This window comes from Typopeltis vanoorti, chromosome 9, assembly GCF_054136105.1.
Source record: "Typopeltis vanoorti isolate ZY-2024b chromosome 9, IOZ_Tvanoo_1.0, whole genome shotgun sequence".
Lineage (NCBI taxonomy): Eukaryota > Metazoa > Arthropoda > Arachnida > Uropygi > Thelyphonidae > Typopeltis > Typopeltis vanoorti.
In genome coordinates, this window is record NC_143557.1 from 91,187,679 (window position 1) to 91,212,371 (window position 24,693).

Sequence of the window (24,693 nt, forward strand, 5' to 3'; positions counted from 1 at the left end):
AATATGTAATATCACCTTGCATCTTGCATACAAGATGGGCAGGGTGTATAGGAATCATAAAAGACAACAATGTAAGAAGTTTCAATGGGTCAAACAAATCTCTAAACTGCCTGTGAGCAGTTTTACTGAAAGAAACAGAAGAGTGCTTCCAAAGCATGCAGCTAGTAAAATGTACTATTATTGTAATTTTAGGTACTTGGTTATAAATCAGCAGTTAGAATTCAAGGAGATAAAGGAAGATAATCTGATGCAAATACTGTTAATCACCATCTATATGAATCATCACTTCATGAAGGAAAGTGGCATTAAAACTGATATCAAAATTATTATTATTTACAGCATCTCCATGGTGTCAGGAGACTCATCGTGGGAGACCCAAATCAACCACCATACCTCTGCTTGAATCCATTCATTGTCAGGGAACTCACAACCAGTTCTGGCAATCCATTCCATTCACCACTCTTCACGCAAACTGATCCACACACATACCCCTACTAACCACACACTTACACAACTTCCATGGATGGCCCCTAGTTCTCTATTTGTCATATATTGAAAAATTTCACTTCAATCAATTTTATAAAATCCCTTCAATATCTTAAAAACCTTCAAACTATCCTCGTAGGGAGTATTCCACAAAGCTGTCACCATCTTGGTCACTTGTCTCTGAATCTTTTCAACTAACTCCTGGTCCTCAGGAGGTGGTTGAAACATAAACCTTTTCAACATAAAGTGTATAACCTTACATTTTGCAACATTAAATTTACAATCATTATCTTTTGCCCACAATGCCAGTTCATTTAAATCATCCTGCTGGATATCTACATCACTTTTATCAACTATTGCTCTCCCAGTTTTGCATAATCAGCACACAACTGAATATTCCCTCTTAAATATTTCCCTATGTCATTGATAAACAAATTAAATAGTGACCCTAGTACCGAACTCTGAGGTACTCCACTAGTCATCATCATTCTCCAAAACTCCACTCTACCATATACTATTCTCTGGTGTCTGTCAATCAGCCATCCCCCTATCCATACTACTAGTCTCATATCCATTCCCATCCTGCATGTGGTATGCTTCAATTGCCTTGGCAAAGTCAAGCAGTATAATGGTATAGCCATTACCTTTATCCAATTCTGCTTTCTGCTGGCAAAGCTAACTCAGACTGTGTGTGTGTATGTGTGTAGGATGTTTACAAGTCTATTATTACACTGGCATCTCAACAAAAGTCCAAGACTCATTGTGGCAAGTTTGTTCTACATAATATCAACCATAATACACTTAATATTAATACTTAATGATAACAGTGACAACTTTCAAAGGGGGTGACTATCTAAGTTCACTCAATGCCCATCATACTGAAGTTGCATTCAATTCTCCCTAGCAACATATTCTACTCACTCACCATTTGCAATAACATTTGCACCTATGTTTCTATTGACCATTCATTATTCAGGCTCCACAAATGATTTATAGTTCTTTACCCTCCTATAACATATTAAAAAAAATTTCTCTACAAGTAATACCATGATTCCCCCCCCACACACACACACCACTACCAACTTAATATATCTCTATCATATTCCTCCACATATCATAATGCAAGGAAAAAGCAACACAGATTCTAACAACATTATTCTTCTTGCTCTTTTTTTTAATTTTTTTTTTTTTTTAAAGAAGTCAAAGTATTGTGAAAGTGGTATTAAAAAATACAGCATTGTTAATGAAATGCAGCTTTTTCTGTTAAAAAAAAGTGCTAAGAACCAACAAATAACATACAAGTAATGAAATGAAACAAGATGGGAGGATCTTTAGGCAAGTATATCTTTTTTATGGAAAGTAGGATTTTGCATAATTTGTCGAGAGCTGCATATACATAGTCTAGTGAAGTCCAGACACATTCTTCAACAGGGTCACTTGAGCACCAAAGCCAAATAACTTGGAGGAGACATCTACATTGCCTTTAAGGAATGTGGAAAGACTGGGCTTCTGACCTAATTCCAAATCTCACCTTCATGTGGCATGTCCCTTGGTATCCATTGGGTATACTGAGAGAACGAGGATTGGCTAGTAATTTGGAACTTAGCCAAATTGTATCCTCTTTTGCCTTACAAATACAAAACCAATTTCAAAATAGTGGAAATTTATTTCAACTATTTGATAAGCATTCTTCTACCTCAAGAAAGAAAGAAAGAAAAGACTTCTTTCTTGAAAATAGACTTGTGGACATGTCTATACGCACATGACTTATTCAATATAAAAATATATGTAAAATATCAATTTCCTGATAACAGCACATGATTATGTTTTATGTTTACATTATTACTGATGTCCCACAAATTTGTATATCACTTGTCAGCACTCCAATACTGTGATATATTTCTGTCTTTTGATGAACTTCCAAATGTATCAATCCACCCAGAACTTGGTTGTTTTCCTGCCACCTTGGCATTTAACAACTGTTTTACCATTTGGTGTATGTAACCACACAACCTTACATTAGATTTACTCACACACTGCTGAATGCCAACAATGTCAAGTTCATTCTAATGTCTTTATTTTTAATATGATTCGCAACTGATGTCAAATATTCTTTCCCATATTTTTCTCGGAATTTTCATACTTGTGGTTTCGAATCAATGATCAACTAATCATAGTATTTCTAACCGAACTCCCAAAATCCATAAGATAAAAATCAGTTTGCAAAATATTATATTATAGAATTTGGAATTTTGGTAAATGAAATCAAAATGCATGATTATTTCATAAAAGTAATCAATGACTATGGCAAGTAGATCTTACAGAATATTTGTTTGTATTTTCAGTAACTGTAGGGAAAGATAAGAACAGAAACTATCCTTCAGTTTCATATGTGCATTCACCAGTATATAAAATCATTGCAAGTTCAATGAATTGATCAATAATTAGAGCACACCTGTAATTTTCTTTCCAAAGATCTCCTCACTCACTTTTTCAAAACAACATTCATTTGCTTTTTTTTTTTTTTTTTTTTTTTTTGTAGATAATGTAGGATGATCATCAGTTTTGGGACTGGTAGCTCAGCAGCAATTTCCTCCAGGATGATATAATCATAAAATCCAAATATTGCTAAGCATTCATATATACTTCCTGTTAATTTATGTAATATAAAATATTTTTTAAAAGCAAATAATGCTTTTTTTTATATGAAGGCCTGCATACCCCTGTGGAAAATACATTTACATCCATAACACTGAACTATCCCAAGAAAAGACTTCTAAGGTCAATTCTAGTTGCTAACTAGAGGAACTTTTTCTAATGCTTTCTTTGACCAGCTCCTGATTTAATCAAATTCTGGCACAGGTAAGTGGGTTTTTCCTTTCATTGCTTTTTTCCATCCTGGAAACTCAACAAATTCAACTGTAGAACATGCACTATTTCAGACAATAACAGATTGTGTTAGGGACTATGAGTTTTGGTAGCTCCAGTCCGCCTCTCTTTACCAGATGCCATTTAAATTAGTGATAATCTATGACCAGGTAACTGTGATTGGCTAATGATGGAATTTGACTGTCCCCTAGTTAGATAGGGCAAAACAACAGAATTAGCAGGATTATTTTATTTGATGCTTTTTTTTTATGATAGCTGAAAAAACATTATTTTTGAGATTTTCTACACCATTATAAGATGGTTCACAAACATAACTATTTTTTCATGAAAATTCTGCCAAAAAATTTAAAGAAGCATGTTATGTACATATACAAACAGATTGGAAAGAAGTCAACAGACACCATAGTGTGAGGAACAAAAAGTCATGTGCCCACCTTAATAAGATGTAGGAATCCCTTTCACTGCAATGACTACAGCAATCCTATGAGGTATACTCTCCACAAGCATATGATAGCAATCAATGGGAATTTTGGACCATTCTTCCTGTAGGCATGTTATGAGGTCCTGAACTGTTGTGGTGTGGATATCCCACGACTTCACCCAACACTCCACTTAATCCCATAGATGTTCAATAGGGTTAACATCAGGGCTCTGTGGAGGCCAGTGAAGTGTGGTGATGCCCAAGTCCCCAAACCATGCAGTTACAGCAGCAGCCTTAGTAACAGTGACAAAGACACAAGCAAAAAAAAATAATTTCCAGGCAATGCTTTTATCTAAATATGAGGTACATGCTTCCAATCATATTATAAAAGAGGTAAAGTAGATTGCATTACTAATCTTTAAATGATACATAAAATCAAGAAAAATAATTCTTACCTGGTAACCTATTCATATTGACACCTTGAGCTGAAAGACCAACTCCCATGTAGCTGAAACAAAAGTATAACATCAGAACACAATCCATTTCTGTATGTACTAAAGGCCAGAACCCAAGATAATAAGATCTAAAAATTAAAATAGCAAAGCAGAAAAAAAAAAAATAATAATCATATTTTGAAACCAAGCAAAGAAAAACTAATGCCTTGGGCAGACTCTGTATGCACCTCTAAATCAGTGCATACAAAGACAACTTTTCTTTGTATGAAATGAGGTCAAAGGTTGATCAAGCTATGCATAATTCCAGCATCCTAGTATAATTAATAAATTACTTATCTATGCTTTAGAATGATATAGCACTTTAATATATAGTATATTAAAATGTTCTACAAAATTTTATAAAAAATAAAAAATTTGTAAGTCAATGAGATTTGCAAATCCAGTTTTTCTCTACTAATAATAGAACTTTTATACTGTACTATAGTCTTATTGTAAAAGTCACAATTTATTTATAAATAAGATGCAATCTTTATAGCAAGACCATAGGACAGTATATTATTGTTACAGACATGATCGCCAAGGAGTCAAGGACTTATTGAGTGAGCCATACACACATCACTCACACCAGCTGTCATCTTTCATTCCCTTTCTTAATTGTGCAAAAACTCAACATCCATAGATCTTCCCCATCCTTTCTGCATCTTCTATATCATGAAAAATTTCATACATATCTTTTCAGACATTTCAGAACATCTTTTCAGAAGTTTATCCTTTCGTTCCATGTTTTGAATCTCTTCATAATCTACATTCCTTCCACAGCTTCATCTTCTCCTCTCTCAGAATCCAGGAGACCAAATCTACACATAATAGTCAAGATGGGGTCGTATCAAGGCCTTGTAAAGAAGCAAAATGATCTCCTTACATGTTGATGTTTGTATCAGCATCATAATTATCCTTTAAGTTGTATTTGCAATCTTTGCTATGTGACCTTTAAATTTTAACTTCTTATATACAACTCTAAGATCCCTAGCTTTAATTTCTCCAACCTTATTAACTTATAAACTTGTTAACATTAAATTGACAACTATTATCATTTGCCCATAGTTCCAGCCTATTTGTGTCATTCTGTAAGTGCTGGAAATCAATACCATCCCTGCTTATCCTATCTTTACATTATCAGCAAACAACTGAACTGACAGGTTTCCTAATATCTCTATGATCCAAGAACTGAACTGATACACAGGATACACTACTGGTCACTTCAAATCTGGCAGACTCACAAACCACCATATACCACTTTCTGTTACTTGTCCATCAGGAACCTCATATCTTTACACTATTTCAGAGATTTGATGGGATGATAGTTAGACACATCAGTTTTTTTCACTGCCCTTGTACAACAGGCTATTATACATTTTTTCCCATTCTTGTGGGATCTTTCCTGAGAAGACTCAAAATGCACAGCCAGGTCAAGGTCCTAACCAGTTCAGCTGAGCATTCCTTTTGCATGCGGGTTGATATCTCAACTCTCCCTATTGCTGGATTTTTGTCCAGCTTCAACAAGCTCTAAAACCACCTTTGCATGTATCATGCAATGTAGTGGAAGCAATGTGCTCATTTTACATATACCAGTGTGTACAGAGATGTCTTGGAACGTCTTTAGGTTCTAGATGAATTCCATCATCCACTGTGACACTATTTACAAGTTGTGGTGAGTTGTAACAGCAGTGAATGAACTGAAAAATATATGACATTTGTTTTGGGTTAGAATAGTTCTTCCGCAGTATCATATAATTCATTGATAGTACCTAAATAATAATAATACATTGGTTCCTTATATTAAAAAAGTCATTTCATTTTACTTGTATTCTGAGAAAAACATTTTGTAAATACTTATTGGTCAGTGAAAGTGGTTTGGAAAGTTTGAAAACTCAACTTCTAGAAGTACAAGAAGTCATTCTAGAAGTTGAGTAAGAATATGAGAACTACATTCTTCTATGGAGTGGAACTATTTACCGCAAGTAGTGGAGAGTTTTAACAGCAGTGAATGAATTAATGTAAGTTTTGAATCTCTGTTAATGTACATGACTAAAACACATAGTAATGCATTTTAGGAGGCTTCCTGATCAACTGCCAGGTTGTACTTAGTGGGAGGCTATGTAATGGTATTGGGAGACACTGTCAAGGTCACTTCATGGTTTGGAGACTGGATACTCTCTGTATAGACAACATGTTCATGAGCATTTTTCTCTCGCTGCACGTTTCCTTTCTCTTCACCAAACGTTAAATATGAAAGTAAGCCTAAAAATAAACGTCTCCTCCAAAATTCAACTTTCATGGCATCAACAATAACTTAATTGATGCACCTTTAAGTTATTGTTTGGGGTTCAGTCAGAAACAGACCCTGATGTTCTGCTTCTGACTGAACCCCACATTTCTACTATGTCAACCACAGCCCATCTTAATTGTCCAAATTACATCCTGTAAGATTCCTTTCACCATAAGCAAAGTGCGTATGTGAACTGATATTCCTTGAGAAAGGATGTGTAATATAGAATTTCATCTTTTTGACCTACTGTGGCTTAAGAATTCTTTGCCATATTTTGTTTCATTTATCTGCTGTCTCTAATTATCCCAATTCTAAAAATCATTCTGAAATCTTTGAGTTCCTATTTTCTCTAATATCAGCCACACCGTGTAATGGTGGATAGTGATTTTTCTTCAGATTTTCCTGTTAATGTATCCCTCAGGGGTCTTATCATTTCACCCACTCTTTATGATTTCTATAGATGACCTACTCTCATTGACTGAAAGACTATTCATAGTTTTGCTTATGAAAGCACTCTTCACTCATATGACAAGCCTTGCAGAGCATAAACATCGTAAGCTTCAAGAATAACTGCCCTAAATATGGATCTCCAAAGTGTCCTTGACTGGTGTGAAAACAACCTAGTCACCTTCAATGCTTCCAAAACAGTTTTGCTTGTTTTCCACAAAAAAAAAAAGGCATTAGATCTTCTCCACTTACTTTTGATACCAAATCTCTCTCCTTGGACTGACTCTTACTCCAAACTTTCCTGGAATAATAATAACACTTCTACACCCTCTGACCAAAAAGAAACCAAACTTTTCGAAAATAGAAGCAACTAGAGGAGCAACTGTTGCATCTTTTTTGTTGTCGAAAGCGGCAACGTTCATTAGTGTTGTGTCAACTGTTTATGACATCTGTTTTGACAAACGATCAGAAAATGAGTATGAGTTTCAAACAGACAGCTGCGATTGAATTATGTGTTAAACTTGGTAAAAGTTTCACCGAAACACATCAAATGCTTTAAAAAGTATACGGTGATGAATGCTTATCCCATGCTCAAGTTAACGAGTGCTTTAAGCAATTTCAAAGTGGTCATGAGACGCTTGAGGACGATGAAAAGCAAAGCCAGGCCGTCCAAAAACTGAACTAAGTGAAGTTAACATTCCAAAAAGTGCATGATTTCAAAAACTCGAAATCGTCTTTGAGATTGATTGAAGAAGAATTGGGGATTCCAAAATAAACTATGCACATTTTGACTGAAAGTTTGGGCATTAGTAAATTGAATTCGTGATTTGTTCCCCACAAGTTGACCGACGACCAAAAATGTATCGAATTGAACACTGCAAGGAGCTCGTTAAAACCGTTCGTAAGTACTCAAACTTCCTTGAAACGATTGTTACTGGTGATGAAACGTGGTGTTTTGAGTATGAGCACAAAACAAAAGTAAAGACAATGCTGATTTGTTTCTATGATTCCAAGGGCATTATCCACAAAGAATTCATTCCGCCTGCCCAAACGGTCAATGGTGAATTTTATCTCGAAGTTTTGAAGTGATTGATAGCAAGAATTTGCCGTGTAAGGCATGAATATCGTGACGACCGACCGTTCATCAAAACACACTGTCACTATAACTCGGCTTCTAACTAAACAAATGTCATAAACAGTTGACACAACACTAATGAAGGTTGCCGCTTTCAAAAACAAAAAGATACAACAGATGGCACCACTCATTTCTTCTATTTTCAAAAAGTTCAGTTTCTTTTTGGACAGAGGGTATATATCATAATCAGCTTCCAAAAAACTGGGATTCTTCTCTGCTCAAGATGGTACTTCTCTTCTGACCAGTTACTTACTCTATACAAATCCTAAATCTGGCCAACCTTGGAATACTGCTTTCATGGTTGGGGTAGTGCACCTAAAATCTCCCTAAAAGTTCTTGATACAGAACAGGGCAGTTTGGTTGATCAATGGCATCTCTTATAGACTTTGTTCAACCACTTTCTCATAGAATATCAGTTTCTGCATTGTCTCTCTTCTACAGATATTTCCATGGTCACTTCCATGGGAACTTGAACAACAACTGCTCAATATCCCTTTAATCAAACTTCACACTAACCAAACTTGCTATTCCTAGTCATCTTTCATTCCATCCACCTTGGTTCTATGGAACAGCCTCTCCCGTGAAACATTACCAAAGGATGGCAACCTTGAGCAGTTCAAGAAGAACATCAATAATCACTCTGCGCATCACCCCACAAACGGCATTTATTTGCTATACATCCTCTGTCCAAAAAGAAACTGAACTTTTGATAGGAAATAAAACACAGGCCAATTATAATTATTCAAATCATTTATTTCAATCAATATACTCTCCCTCAGCTTCGATACAGCGTTTGGACGGTCAATTAATTCGTTAAATGAGTTTTTTATATCAGTTTTTGGGATATTGTTGAGGGTCGTGGTTACTGCCGCTTGAACAATTTCTGTGGTGTCGTATCGCGTTTCTTTCACCGGCAAATGAAGTCAGGGGAAGAGAAAGAAGTCACAGGGTGCTAAATCAGGTGAATACGGCGAGTGATCCAACACACAAACTTGGTTTTTGCTCAAAAACTGTCTCTCAATGTTTGAACGATGACATGGTGCATTATCATGCAAAAGTGACCAGGTGCCTGCATCATGATATTCATGCCGTATGCGACAAATTCTTGCTATCAATCGCTTCAAAACTTCGAGATAAAACTCACCATCGACCGTTTGGCCAGGAGGGACGAATTCTTTGCGGATAATGCCCTTGGAATCATAGAAACAAATCAGCATTGTCTTTACTTTTGACTTCTCGAGGTGACTTTTTTTTTCGATTGCCCCCTCTTCTGGTGGTTTCCACTCAGCACTCTGGTGCTTTGTTACGTGCTCATACCCAAAACACCAACGTTTCGTCACCAGTAACAATCGTTTCAAGGAAGTTTGAGTCCTTACGAGCGGTTTTAATGAGGTCCTTGCAGTGTTCAATTCGATAATTGATGCAAGGTCGTCAGTCAACTTGTTTTTTTTGGTCGTCAGTCAACTTGTGGGGAACAAATCGCAAATTCAATTTACGAAGGCCCAAACTCTCAGTCAAAATGTTGTGCACAGTTGATTTTGGAATCCCCAATACATCTTCAATCTCACGGACAATTTCGGGTTTTCTTTGATGAAATCACGCACTTTGTGAATATTAACTTTGCTCAGTTCAGTTTTTGGATGGTGCAGCTTTTCGTAGTCCTGAAGCATCTGACGACCACTTTGAAATCACTTAAACCACTCGTAAACTTTAGTACAAGATAAGCATTCATCACCGTATGCTTTTTGAAGCGTCTGATGCGTTTCAGTAAAACTTTTACCAAGTTTAACACAAATCGCAGCTCTCTGTTTGAAACTCATTTTCCGACCATTCGTCAAAACACACTATCACTCGGCTTCTAATGAAACAAATGTCATAAACAGTTGACACAACACTAATGACGGTTGTCACTTTCGACAACAAAAAGATACAACAGGTGGTGCCCACTAGTTTCTGCTATTTTAGAAAGGTTCAGTTTCTTTTTGGACAGAGGGTGTAGACCTCTGCTGCCCCTCATGTAGGAGTAATTAAAAAAAAAAAAAACATGCATGCATCCTTCAGTTTTAGAACCTAATGATACAAAATTAAAACTTGTTTCCTTAAGAAAATCTCCATTTTATATAAAAAACATAAAAAAAACACAAATTAAGTTATGATTATGATAAAGAACACAAAGTATGTTGCACAAACTAATAATGAAATCAGTCGGAATATCACTTTGCCCACCTTTATTATATTACTCAAGTTGATGTTTAGAGGAGGATACACACAACTAGGAATAATAAACTAACTAAATTTATTTAACTATTTGATTATTAGTTCAAAATTGTGTCTTGTCATAAAGGCATCTTCATGAATACAAAGACGGACACACACACAGAGGCAAATACACACACACACACTGTGTATAAAAGCTGGATCCTACAGTCCTAAGTGGCATTCTCCACAGAGGTAGTGACAGGATCTTGCAAAAGGTCTCAATATTATGGTTTACCAGATTTTTGATAATGTGAGATGGTGAAATTGGAGAATAGATCTGGAGAATATTGTACTGCTGTGACAGATGCTAGAAATAATCTTCTGTATAAAAGGACTCCCTTTTATACAGAAGTGATCTGTATCCATGGCATGGTCTGCTACTGCAGAATGGCTGTGCTAGAGATAATGGCCATATTTCAGTATTCTTCCAGATAGATATTAGCTATTATTCCAGCTTGTTCAAAGCATGTTGGTTTGCAGGGATATCATAGGCCTAGATGACCTAGGTCAGGGGGTGGTAACCGGCGGCCCACACACAGCCCAAAAGTGCATTTTTGGCAGCCCATAAAAGGTTGACCATACTTTACATGGCATGTGCCCCGTATGTTGAATTATTTAAATAATACATTTTATATTATGAATAATAAATTAAAAATAATTTTATACCTATACTTCTTGATATCGCCGCACAACTTGGTGCGAGTCATCATGAGTGGGGATAACAAAGGCGACTTCATTGGGCAACAACCGAAATTTTGGCACACATTAAAGAACACATTTTCATTAGAAAATGTCCAAAAATTTTATCAATTCTTACCAAAAAGCAGGGAGACACACATATTGTGATGCAATAACTATATTGCTTTGTTTTTACGTGATAACAATTTTTCACTGAGTTTCATTTTCATTCTAGTTTCATATCTTGTACTTTAAATATTTGTGTTTTTAAGATTGATATAATAAAAATTGATAAATAAGTATTTTTTTTCACTCACTATTTTTGCATAATTAAACGCCTGCGGCCTTATTATTAAAAATAAAAGTTGAATGTGGCCCGCAAGTTTGAAAAGGTTGGACCGCTTACCTGGATGATGAAGTTAGTTATTATTTCCTAGATGTGTTTCCTTCTCTATCAACACAAGTGATAAAGAACACCTATCCACACTAGATTAGGGAACTTACATGGAAATGTAGCATGCAAAGCATGCCATTTCGATAAGTTAAACTCAGATTAGTATGACCTATGAAGAGACTTGCATTCACAAATGATGTCACAAGTCAGCTATTATTCCCATCTGTGTAAATATCAAGCCCAAGTTTGTCTCCAGATGCTCTCTATACCTGCTTGCTGTCATACTAACTTCATTCTTATGAGAACAAATTGATTCCATGCATACTATGTTGGCCAACAGCCAACCAACCAGTTCTGGAATCAGAAAGGTTGGTCATGTAATACAGCTCAATGTATAATGACTTCTGTTACTTTCAGCAATAAAAAAATTTCAGTCAGTCTACAAAACCAAATATAGTTGCTATATAAGATAAATCTATTAACATTTTTTTTTTATTATTACAAAGAAATAAACCCACTAATCCTTTTCATTCCCTACAGGGAGTAGATGGGGCTGTTTTAGTCCTACTTAACTTTTTGAGATTGAGAGGGCAGTTCAATCTCCACCACCAGCAGCCAATAGAGATACCTGTCCCAAAGACTATCACTAATTATAAAAGGCATCTGGTAAAGAAAGGGAGACAAGTGTCACCATCTCTTGGTCCCTAACATATTTATCTGAAATACGTGTGGATTCTATAATCAATTTTAAGTTTACAGTATGAAAAACCAAGTCTCCCGGAGAAAAAAACCTGCTCACCAATGCCAGAGATCAACTAACTAGGGAACTGGTCAAAGAAAGGGTTAGAAAGAGTTCTTCTAGTTGGCAACTAGATTCAAACTTGGTACACTTTCTTTGGACAGTTTAATACTATGGGTGCAAACATCACTCCTGATGGACTACACAGAATTTCTTTTTTTCTTATTCACTAAATATTCCTATATTATTATTTTATTTATTTTTATTTGTACAGCTAGTTATATCTTAACAAAATAAGACAAAGATATCAGTGACATTTTTTTTTGTTACATACATACCCATCTCTTCCTTTACTAATAATTTTTACTTCAAAATAATATAGTCCACATGCTGCAGGAATGGGATGTGTTGCCCTAACACTTGCAGCATCTTTGTGATTCTTTCCAATTCCTTAAGAAAAATAAACATTATTCAGGATCTAGTCCATCCGATTTATTATTTGAATCATTGAAAAATAAAAAAATAAAAAATCTGGTAATCACTTAAAGGAAAGAATACAGACTTTACAGAAAGAAAAAAATCCATTAAGACAGCTTGTTCTGCTTTGTTGTATTTGTAGAGACAATTTTAGCAGCATGAATAGCAGATAAAATAATTTTAAATTATTATTGGAAAACTCAGCCAAAAACTTAAATAAATTGATTTGGCTACACACATATTATTACTTGTATTAAACAATATGTACCTATATTTGTGCCAATTCAATGAATTATAATAAATTATATATCCTACTAGTAGTCCTGAAATCAGCAGCCATTTTAAACCAACATGTACATTTGTAGCAGATCAGCAGAGGCATAATATAATTTATATCATAAAAATGAATACAATTCGTTTTGAGCTTTGTATATATAGTTTTTTCCCCTTAACTGGTTGTGTGAGAACAAAGAATCTCGTTTTTCAGACAGGAAAAAAAAATGCTATTTCAGTTTTTTTTTGCATGTAATTTGATTTTTATCCCTTCATCAATTTAGAGTAATATGCAGTTTAATTCAGTAGCAAATAGGTACCTGAAGACAATGATCAAAAACAAGGTAAAAATGAGATCATCAAAGTGCCTCAATAAGGAACGTAGTCATCCCTCACAGCAATACAGCACTCAGTGATATTTCATACTATTTATAATTTATAATGGTGTCCAGGAGCTTAGTTGATAATAGCAACCATTGCTATTGCTCCTATAATGCTCTCATGTCCCTCGAGGTTTTTTTTTGGGGGGGGGGAAAGGTTGACAACAGCAACACATCTACCTAGATGCATCCCAGACATGCTCAACAAGATTAAAGTCAGGAGACCTGGCTAGCTAGTCCATATGTACAATAATCTCTTCTTGATGAGGACAAGCATTATCATCTTGTAGGATAAAATCTCCCCTATTGAATCTGCATACAAACAAACATTAGGGTCCAGGACTTTGTCTCAGCATGTTGCAGCATGCATGGTTCTGCTAGAAAGCACATACAGATTGGTGTATCCATCCAATGAGATTCCTTCCCCAACCATCACAATACTTCCACAAAGAAGCATCCCTTCATGGATATTAGAAGGATGATGGTGCATTCCATGTTCTTGCCAGATCGGAGCACACCCGGTAACGCTTTGAAGAGCTAATTGTGACTTGTCTGTAAACAGTACCAACCCATATTAGTCTTGAGTCCAGTTGATATGGAGCCTGACCCATTTCAAATGTTTTCTCCTGTGGCATGTGGATAGGGGCAAACAGACAACTGATTACCTAGCATACAGACTACCTTCACGAAACTTTTATACACAGTGGAAGGAGATACCAATGTTTCTGTAGCAGACGTGCGATCAGATCGTAACTGATTTTGAACAGCGCTCCCATTTCAACAAGCAGATAATTGGAGATATTAGTCATCCACTGTGGTTACAGCCCATGATCTTCCTTCACTGTATCTCTGGGATGCTGTTTGTGACTGTTGGAATCACCACAGACTGTGAACCATGGAATAACTACTTCCACCTGACTTTGGCAAGTCTCTAGTCCCACAATGGCTCACTACCTGAATTCATTAGTTAAATGATGTCTTGCATCCCTACAAGTACAATACAGGACAGCAAAATTTGATGTAAAATATGGGACGTCTGGCAAGCCTAATTTTGGCACAATTGACAGGAGTCCACTGGCAATAAAAATCGCAATGCAAACTCTTTTTTCTTTTCAACAATGTCAAGTTTACAGCTTTGGCATTTTAAAGCTTCAAGAGGTCTATCTCTGGTAGTGAGACTAAGCACTTTGGCGTCACTCTGTTTTGTTGCCGCCATCTTTGCTTTGTGCTGCAGGCATGACTACACATTGGCTGCTAATGCTTACTATGGCCAGTATTAAAGTACAGGAACACTTTTTTTTGGAAATGCTTACAGATGGTTTAGTGACCTTTAGTCCCTCGAGAACTATTGCTGTACTTTCTTTTAGACATAAGATTAAGTGTAATCACTTTTAAAACATTATAATAACAGAGCACAATTTCCAAATAGAGCCCAGAGAAAAATGTTATCTTGTTCAGAGATGTGGATATTATCAAAGAATGGAAGAAAGAGGTTCTCTTTTTGTGAAGAAATAACTAAGGACTGAGTTTTGTATGCATTGATAACGAAGTCTGATGAATGGTTTGGATATCATAATTTAAAGTTAAAGATATTCTCGAAATCATAGATTAGGCCCACAGCCATCTGGAATAGATCACCAATGTACAGAAGAAAAAGATCAGGAAAAAGAATGGAATCCACTGACACTTCAACATTACTTAAAGTATGAGGATAGAGTTGATCCACCATCACATGTACTATGCAACAAGACGATGAAAGGAACTCACTCTGAAAAGACACTGTTCATTGGCTAGGATATAATCCATTTTCACAATCGTTTACTAGTTTAAGAGGTTATCAGGATGCAAAGAAGGAACTGAAATAAAAACAATGAAATGATAATTGAATGGAAAAGATTTGCAACCTAAATACCAGTGGAACAGTAGAGTACAAACAAGTGACACAAAACAGGAGTCAACTCAGTAGCATATAGCTTCAGGAAAACAAGAAATATGTCAGTACTCAGGTAACTTGAAGAAGATTCTCTTTATCTCTTTCTGGTGAAAAACTAAAGAGGACATTGTGATATATTTATGCCAGGAAAACCTAGAAGTAACTATAAGAGAAATCTTGATTGATATGCTGAAACTATCAGAAAATGATGTGCAATATCATTTTCTGATAGTTTATTTTAATAACTGCACAAATATATTTCAACAAAGAAATATGCTATCACACACACACACAAGTGGATATTGGTGGAATCTGTTACCAACAGAATCTAAGTCACATGGTAATTTTTGCTTCCTTCAGTTTGAGCTAGGACCGTAAATATTATTATCATGCGGGCACCTCCATGGAGTCCGAAGACTCATCGTGAGAGACCCAATCTATCATACCTCTCCTCAAACCCATTAACAAAGCACTTACAACTGACTCTGGTAACCCATTCCGCTCATTCACAACTCTCCACACAAAAAATCTAGTCCTCACCCCTACTAACCAAGCCTTTATCCAACTTCCAGGGACGACCTCCTTATTCTGGTTCCTATAGCCAAGTGATGAAACACTTCTCCTGCATCTAACCTATAAAACCCCTTAAGCAACTTTAATATTTCTATCACATCTCCTCTTTTTCTCCTATCGACCAACTTCTGTAATCCACACACCTTCAATCTATCCTCATAGGGAACATTCCACAGACCACTTGCCTCTAAATCCTCTCCGCCACTCTCTCATCCCAAAGAAACCCAGGGGAACCAGACTTGACCACAATAATCCAGATATGGGCACATCAAGGCCTTATAAAGAGGAATAACAACTTCCTTATCTTTACTTGTTAATGTGTTCTTCATTACCAAAGTAATCTTATGAGCTACTTTAGCAACATGTCCTCTAAACTTTAACTCTGTCTCTGTCTACTACCACCCCTAAATCTCTAGCTTCATCAATTTCCTGGGGTACAATGCCATCAATGTGATACACGGCTTGTAATCTATTTATCCCAAAATGCATAACTTTAGATTTCTTGACATTAAATTTACACCCATTACTTTTTGCCCATACTGACAGCCCATTTTAATCACCCTGCAAGCTTTGTACATCGCCTTTATTAACTATTACTTTACCTAATTTCACATCATCAGCAAACAATATTTCCTCAGGTTATTTCCTATATCATTTATGTATAAGTTAAACAGCAATGGTCCCAGGACTATACCTTGCAGCACACAACTATATATACAACGTGGTTCAAAATTCCACGTACAAACTTTGAGGGGAGGTAGAGAACACCAGAATCAACCAGATTCACATAGGAAAGTATGACCGGAAACACCACCTAAAAGTGATAGGTGGCGCTGTTTGCTAGAGCTCCAGGTGAGCAATTGGGGCTTCCTCATTCAAGCTTTTGATGTCGTACAAAGAACATGCATCGTTTTACGAACGCTGAGATGACAGACATGCACCTCGTTTACGGGTTAGCTGATGGTAATGGATGAGCCTCTGTACGAATGTATCGCGAAAGTATCCAAACAGACGTGCACCACATCACCAAATGTTTGCGCATTTACATCAGAATTTGTGTGACTATGGATCATTCAGGGATCGCAGGCATGATAGTGGGCGGCCACAATTGACGCGAAATTCTGTCATGGAAGAGGAGGTGTTGCATATGATGGACAATAATCCAGAGACAACGTTTTGCACTCTGAGTCCTTACATCCATTTCACCTGTAAAGAGCCAGTTACTGATGGCCAAAGATTATCCTCGACATGTGGAATTCGCGCAGTGGTTTCTGAGAAGCTGTAGACCAGGATTTTCCAACTTGTCTTTTGTTCACGGATGAAGCTTCATTTACCCTTGAATGGGTCTTCAATCACCACAATGCTCATGTGTGGGCCATTGAGAACCCCACACGGTGTACGATCACATGCTGCACAATAACGCTTCGCCATTAATGTATGGGCAGGTATTGTCGCTGACTGTTTAGTCAACCCATACCTGTTACCACCCAGACTGAACTCCCAGAAGTATCGGACCTTTCTGTAAGAAGTTCTGCCAGATTTACTGAACAATGTTCCAATGACTGTGCGTCGGCAGATGTGGTTCCAACATGATGGGACTCCAGCCCATTTTGACATTTTTGTGTGTCAGCATTTGGACAGGGCCTTTAGGGCTCGATGGATTGGGCATGGTGGACCTGTCACGTCCCCAGGGGCACATCGGCAATATGTGCAATGCACACATACACCAAAGCTTTCAGGCAGGGAGGAAATCTGTATTTTGTAGTAGTAGACCACTAAGGTAATGTAAAAAGACAACACAATTTGATTACGAACATGAAAATATAGTAGATCCTGAAATTTCATTTAAAGTGAATTTTTTTTCTCTGCATAATAGATCAAACATTAAAATCTTTGCAGGAAAGATTTATTTTATTAAAAGAACATATGAAATCATTTCAGTTTATTTGTTAAATACTTCACAAAATAAAGAATATTTATTATCTTGTAAAAAGTTACGACAAAAATCAACACATGAGAATCATTCAGACGTTGACGCAGACAATTAATGCAAAGAAATTTTATACTGTCAACCATTTATTTCTAATTTTAAAAACAATATATATCAGATAATTCAGTATATTTATTCAAATGACTTAATCACAGTTTATCCAAATTTTACAATTGCTCTTCGGATTCTTTTGTCATTACCGGTATCTGTTGCATCTGCAGAACAGTCCATTTCCCAACTTAAAATTATTAAAAACTACTTGCACTCCACAATGATACAAGACAGACTTTCAAATCTTGCCATTATATCAATAGAGTCAGATATTTTGGATCAACTTGAGATACATGATATTATTCGAGAATTTTCATGAATGAAAACTAGAAAAGTTCAATTCAGTAAGTGATTTTCTTTCTGTTTAAATATTTATTTACCTATTTCTTTACCCAATAATGTTTAATATGTTCCTATTTTATATAGTTGTAAGTTTATCTGTTTCTTATTTATACCTATACAAAAGTACAAATGACAAAGTAATTTTCTTGCCAAATAAAATATAGTTACTTAAGTATAAAGAGCTAATAAGCTTCACCAATGACTATAGTCAACCCATACCTGTTACGTCGCATACCTGTTCGCATACCTGTCCCATACCTGTTTTGTCATAAAAATATAGTTAGTTTAATTTTGTACTAAAAAATATTTAATATTTTTGTTTTTATAAAACTAAGTTTATCTGTTAATTTATAAAACTATATAAGGTGCAATTCGCAAATGATTTTCTTGCCAAATAACATAAATTACTTTATCTTTTTCCAAATTATTTTTGTTGTTTTTGTACAATTCTTATATGTTCATTGTTTTTTATACATTTTTTTTTTGTAATTTCTGCTTTTTGTTCAATAAAGTAATAATTAATATATTTCGTATTTCATTTTTACTCACTGATATGTTTTTATAAAGTGATCTTTTATTGGGGGAGAGGTATAGGGGCGCCAACTAAAGTTTTGCACACAGGCACCAGACACTACTGGCACTCCCCTGCATGTCCCCCACGCTCATCTGAGTTATCGAGCATTGATTTCTTTCTGTGGGGGGGGGGGGGACCCTTAAAGCCATGGTGTACAAAATGCCTGTTGCCTCTGACATGGACCTCGTGGCAAGAATCGCCATCGCTGCTGCTAATATCCAGGACACTCCAGGTATTTTCAAAAAGTATGGCAATCAATGCGTCGTCGGTGTCAGGCATGCATTACTGTTAATGGTCATAACTTTGAGCACCTGATGTGAAACAATATTATGTATCCAACTACTATTGAACTGTTCAGTTATGCCTAATAAAGTGTTTTTACACTACTAACTGCCTTGTGTCCCTGTTAGTACCTTCCGGTGGAGTTTCCGGTCATGCTTTCCTACGTGAATATGGTTGATTTTGATGTTCTCTACCCCTCTCCTCAGTTTGTACGTGGAATTTTGAACAACCCTATATATACACACACAGTGCTGCAGTTTTCCAACTTTGTGTAGGTAGAGAATATGGCTAAAAGATATTATACATGGACAATATTTATACCATTAATTAAATGAAGGGGATATTAGATCCCACATTGTTTTAAAACCAAATAAGAAACTCAGAGATTGGAATCAGAGAGTTTCATGCCAAATATAGTATAGTATAAAAAACTATAAAAGTATCAGCGAATACTAGCGTGAGCTAAATGCAAGTAGTCCTAGAACGTAGTACAAACACTGGCAACTCGTTGCAAAGGTGGGTAAAGTTCTGATCGCTATTCTTGGTATTTTCCATAATGTAAAAACACATTTCCTAGGAAATGTATGCTGTTATTACATTATGGTGGGAGGTCACTACCCAGACTGGTTTCAGCCTTTATTGAGGCTTCATCAGTGACTACTTGCATTTAGCTCACGGTAAATGCAAGTAGTCCTAGAACGTAGTACAAATTTATACCATATTTTGCTTATTTTAAACATTACAGCAAAGTGTTCTGAGCTTTCAAGCATTCAATACACTTTTTGAAAACATGCATGAACTTATTCATGTCATGAATGACAATTACACAGTACAAATGCATCTCACTGGCCCATTTCTCCTTTAGAAGTGATTATTATCAGACTTCCATGGAGTCAAAAAACTCATCATGAGAGGTCTGTACTCTCGTGCAAAGAGATCATCGAACCACAGTTTATGTCCATTTCTGTTTCTGCAGTTACCACACTTTCAGGCAATGCATTCCACTCTCCTACCATTCTCCATGCAATAAACCTGCTCCTCACTACTTTGCTAACACTCTCCTTATACAGCTTCCAGGGATGGCTTCTTTTTCTACTCGTCTCCCTCTACATGAAAAATCTCTTCCACGTTAACAACCTCTCATCAGCTTATACGTCTCAATCATCCTTCTCCTATTCACAAGGTTCTGCAAGGTGCATCCCCTCAGTCTGTCATAATCAATAGACTTGAAACTGACAGTGAACCTTCTCTGGATCCTCTGTAATATATCCTCATTCCCTTGAAAACAAGGTGACCAAATTTGCACCCAGTATTTCATATGTGGCCCAATCAAGGTTATAAACAGGGGAACCACCTTTGCTTCTATATATCAGTGTCCTCTCCATCGTCACTGCCATAATCCACTGTGATGGTCTCTTACAATTCTAGCAATGTGACCTCTAAACTTCAATTCTCTGTCCACCATCACCCAGAGCTCTCATCTCTTCCACCTACTTCAAAATTTCTCTATCAATTGTATACTTTGTAACAAAACTGATAGCTTCACTCACCTGCCCACTCACATAGTTTATTGAGATCCTCCTGCAAAGCCACATCTGCTTTATTATTATTATTATTAAATAACACCTCCAGGGAGTCCAAAGACTCATTGCAGGAGGGCACCTACTCTACAACTCTCCATCTGCACCACTCCACCAACCGCAACTACCTTCATCATCTACACCAACACCATCTACCGCTGACCACCACCAGTATTTTCACAGACAATCACGAACATCCATGCCCACTGCGGGATTCGAACCCACAGCCTTTTAGCTGGAGAGCGGATACGCTAACCACTCGGCCAACCAAGCCGGCTTTGCTCCTAATTTTTCCCAACTTCACATCATCGTCAGCAAACAATCGCAGATTTCCAGTCTAACCTGTCCCAATATTATTAAAAAGTGACCATTCATCATTTTTTTGAAAACATCTTTAAAGTGAAGTAAATAAGAGATTCAGAAAATACAAGCACCTGACAATACCAAATCTAAGTAGTTAATACAAAATATTGGCAAAGATGAAGAAGCTTAATCCCAGAAATGCAGAACAGGCATAAAACTTAAGATGCCAAGACAAGTGACTTGCATTTTTTATGTCTCTCTTTTAAATTTAAATTGCTAATATCTTCAAAATAGTATACAATTATTGTGAAAATTTCAATTTATTTTTATGTCTTTCAAGATTTTATTAAAACATCACAATCTTCAAATTTATGAGCTATTTTATCACTGTATGCTTTTCAGTGTTATCTTTTCGCCCTTTGAACTATCAGCCTTATTATTATATACTAGAATTTGCAAGTTTAAAAAGGTTACACTCCAGAATGTTTTGGTTTAGCCATCCAGATGGCTAAACCAAAACATTCTGGGATGTAACCTTTTTTAAACTTGCAAATTCCAGATGGCTAAGCCAAAACAACATGCTGATCCAAAGTCTAGCCTTACATAACATAATTGATATCACTATCCTATATGAAGTGAACTTATGGGAAACCATGTATAAAAAATGAATGGAGAATTTTAAAAATTCTATGATATAAAACTTTTTAGTACTGATTTGTGTTAACTACTAAAATTCTGCATACACCAGCTCACTATTCCACAATTTGAACTTTTATTGTAGAAATTTGGTTTCCTTTCTCTACAGGGAAACTGACAGGGTACCGATTTCCTTGAAGAGAAGATTTGAATTTCTTTAAGAGGGTCTTCCTTTGGTAATAAAACAATTGTGGAAATGCAGACAAGATGCATTACTTTCATTATTTGATAAAATATAATCCTCCATTCAAATGAAAAATTCTCAAGAAAACAGAAAATTATTGATGTATAGAGTCCCAAACATTTAACAAAAAAACATATTCAGCTTCTATTATTGCAAACAGTGATCATAAGGTATAGTAAAAAAACACTCCAGTCCATACACAGTTCAATGTATTCCTGACTGACATGGTTCAAGTCTCACAAAATTTAAATCAAGATAACTTCAGCAAAGTAATTACATATATAGTATCTGATAATGCTTTAAAATTAGTATTAAGCATCTTTATTATTTACTGTAAATGCTAAATCTAAAATTGTTATATGTAGCAAGCCTTTGCCCAGAAACTCTTTAGATAACCAATTTCACATGAAAAGTTATAACATGTAGCGATGGGGGAGCATGACAAAAAAAAAAAGTGCAAGTGCTGAAGAGCATAAATAACTGTAGCAATTCCATGAATTACACTCAATACTGCTTTTTTATGTAGATCCTCTTCTTATGTACTAATGAAAATAATTACATCCATTTTATTTCATTCAGTTCAAACAGAGATCATGTCACTCTTCATAGCACAAGTTATTAAAAAAAAAAAAAAAAGAATTTCTTTCATTAAATAAATACCTATAGCATGTCTCTCCCATTACACCCATCAAACATAAACACCACTAATAATAAAACCAAATTTGTTTTGTGTGTATATATATATATCCATTATTACTACTTTATCTTATATGTATTATTTTATCCATTATTATTATATATCCAATAATAAAAGAATAGGCTTATATTAAAGTGTGAATATATGAATTATATAATCAACAACTAAAAAAAATAATAAAATCAGATATTTTCTTGTTTAAATGATGGTTTTTGAAATGACAGCAATGCTTAAATGCTGTCAGGTCAAAAATAAAATTATTTATATACAAACAATTTGTTTACATTTATCTTTATATAAACAATATGTCTTCAAAAACAAAATATTTTTTATTTTTGAAGTGGGTAAACAAGTTAATCATGATATTAGAATGAAAATATTAGCTGTGAACTTCTGTTATATGTTTTTGCTTTGTCTAATGTGATGCCACCACTATTTTGAAGACCTGGTGTAGTATAATGTGTTTGAGTCCTAGAGAAGATTTACAAGCTAAACTTAATCCTATAGTGCTTAATGTACTATAGGTTCCCAAAACCTCTGATGGGTAGTCATGCAAATAACAGAAAAAAAAAAAGAAAAAAAAAAGAATAATATATATCTTCTCATATCATATTTACAGCTGTAATATTTTTTTAAAAATAATAAAGTTGTCAAATGAGAAAATAAAACATTAAATCCAAGTTCTGGTTAATAGTATATAATAACCAGCTTGCATCCTTCCACTTGAATCACCTGAAATCTAAAAACTGCACTTCCTCACGTCCTGTTTTTGATAATATAGTATTACACAGACATACAAAAAGATTTTTTCTTTAATTCTCCAATAAAACCCAGCATTTTCTTGTGTAAAATATTTCTGATTGCACACAAAATAGTAATAAATAAAATGGCAGAGTTACATAAAGTAATCTAGTGAAAGTTAGCTGACTTCATGATGCTCCTAATGATTAAGAGAAACCTCTGGGGAGTCAGGGACTTATCAAGGGAGGCCTCATACTACCCACACCAGCTGTCATACTTGTTTTTGAATTTCATTCACACTTGCACACACACTACATCCAATGGCAATCGATTCAAATTAAGCAAAACTCTATGAGGGAAATTTCTAGCTCTCACTCCCTTCTTGACAACATTCATTCTCAACTTCCAAGGATGTCCTCTTGTCCTTTCCCCACCCTCCATAAAATGAAAAATGCAATCTACTGGTATCCTAGCCCTTCTTTCTCCTGTTTGCTAATGTCTGCAGTCTACAATTCTCAATTTGTCTTCATAACCAGTATCCCACAATCCTGATATCATTTTTTAAAACTCTCCACATTATTTAATATTTAAAACAAAAAAATAATAATAATAAAGCATATTCTGTGAAGATGAAAAAAAAAAGTTTTTTTTTTAGAGCAGATTGCTGAGAAATACTATCTTTTTTGTACTATCTCTCATATGAACAGCTTTATCTTCCACTCACTCTTTGTTCATCTTTACAATTTTAAACACACACACAGTACTACAATAAATATTTCTTAACAAAACCACTATTGTTCATATCCATTAATAACTAGAAGTCAATAAAGAAATCAGCTCCATCCAATTACAGAAAGTCAGCACTGCCATATTAGAAAAACAGGTTTAAAGAAAGCTGGTTCCATGAGGCCTTCATTAACACTTGTGCATGCAATTAGGGTAGCTTTGCTGCTAGTCCTACAGCAAAGATTAGAAATATTAAATCTTAAACTTCAAATAAACTAAACAATCAAGCAAATACAACTATTGTTTTTGTCATCAATATTGTAAATATGCCTCTTAAGAAGTGCATGCTATTTCCTCCTGCTCCTCCTGGGTAGAATGCAACACTGACAAAGTAGTAGTGTCCTTTATAAAGTAGCAAATAATGATGGGAAGAAAAGAAAAAAAAATAACTATTATAAATATTTCATGAACACAAAAAATATCTGCCCTTAGTTGACTCTATCCCCACAACTTAGAAATTCACAAATACAGCTAGTGAAGCAAAATTACTTTTATTTCTGGAGCAAGACTGGTTCAACTATAAACCTATGTTTTTTTCTAAAATTCCATAACTTTGATTAAAGCCCATTAAAATGCAATATATATATGATTTTAATATT

General features: G+C 35.4%; 1 protein-coding gene across 1 annotated transcript in view; it reads right to left on the bottom strand.

Annotated features, from left to right (window-relative positions):
• RanBPM (Ran-binding protein M) overlaps positions 1 to 24,693 on the bottom strand; it is a 267,873-nt gene that overhangs the window by 230,101 nt on the left and 13,079 nt on the right. Inside the window, exons 2-3 of the mRNA XM_090397780.1 lie at positions 12,571 to 12,682; positions 4,252 to 4,304 (exon numbers count right to left, since the gene is read on the bottom strand). Of these exons, the coding sequence (XP_090253906.1) occupies positions 4,252 to 4,304; positions 12,571 to 12,682 (165 nt within the window). The remainder of the gene's footprint in view (positions 1 to 4,251; positions 4,305 to 12,570; positions 12,683 to 24,693) is intronic.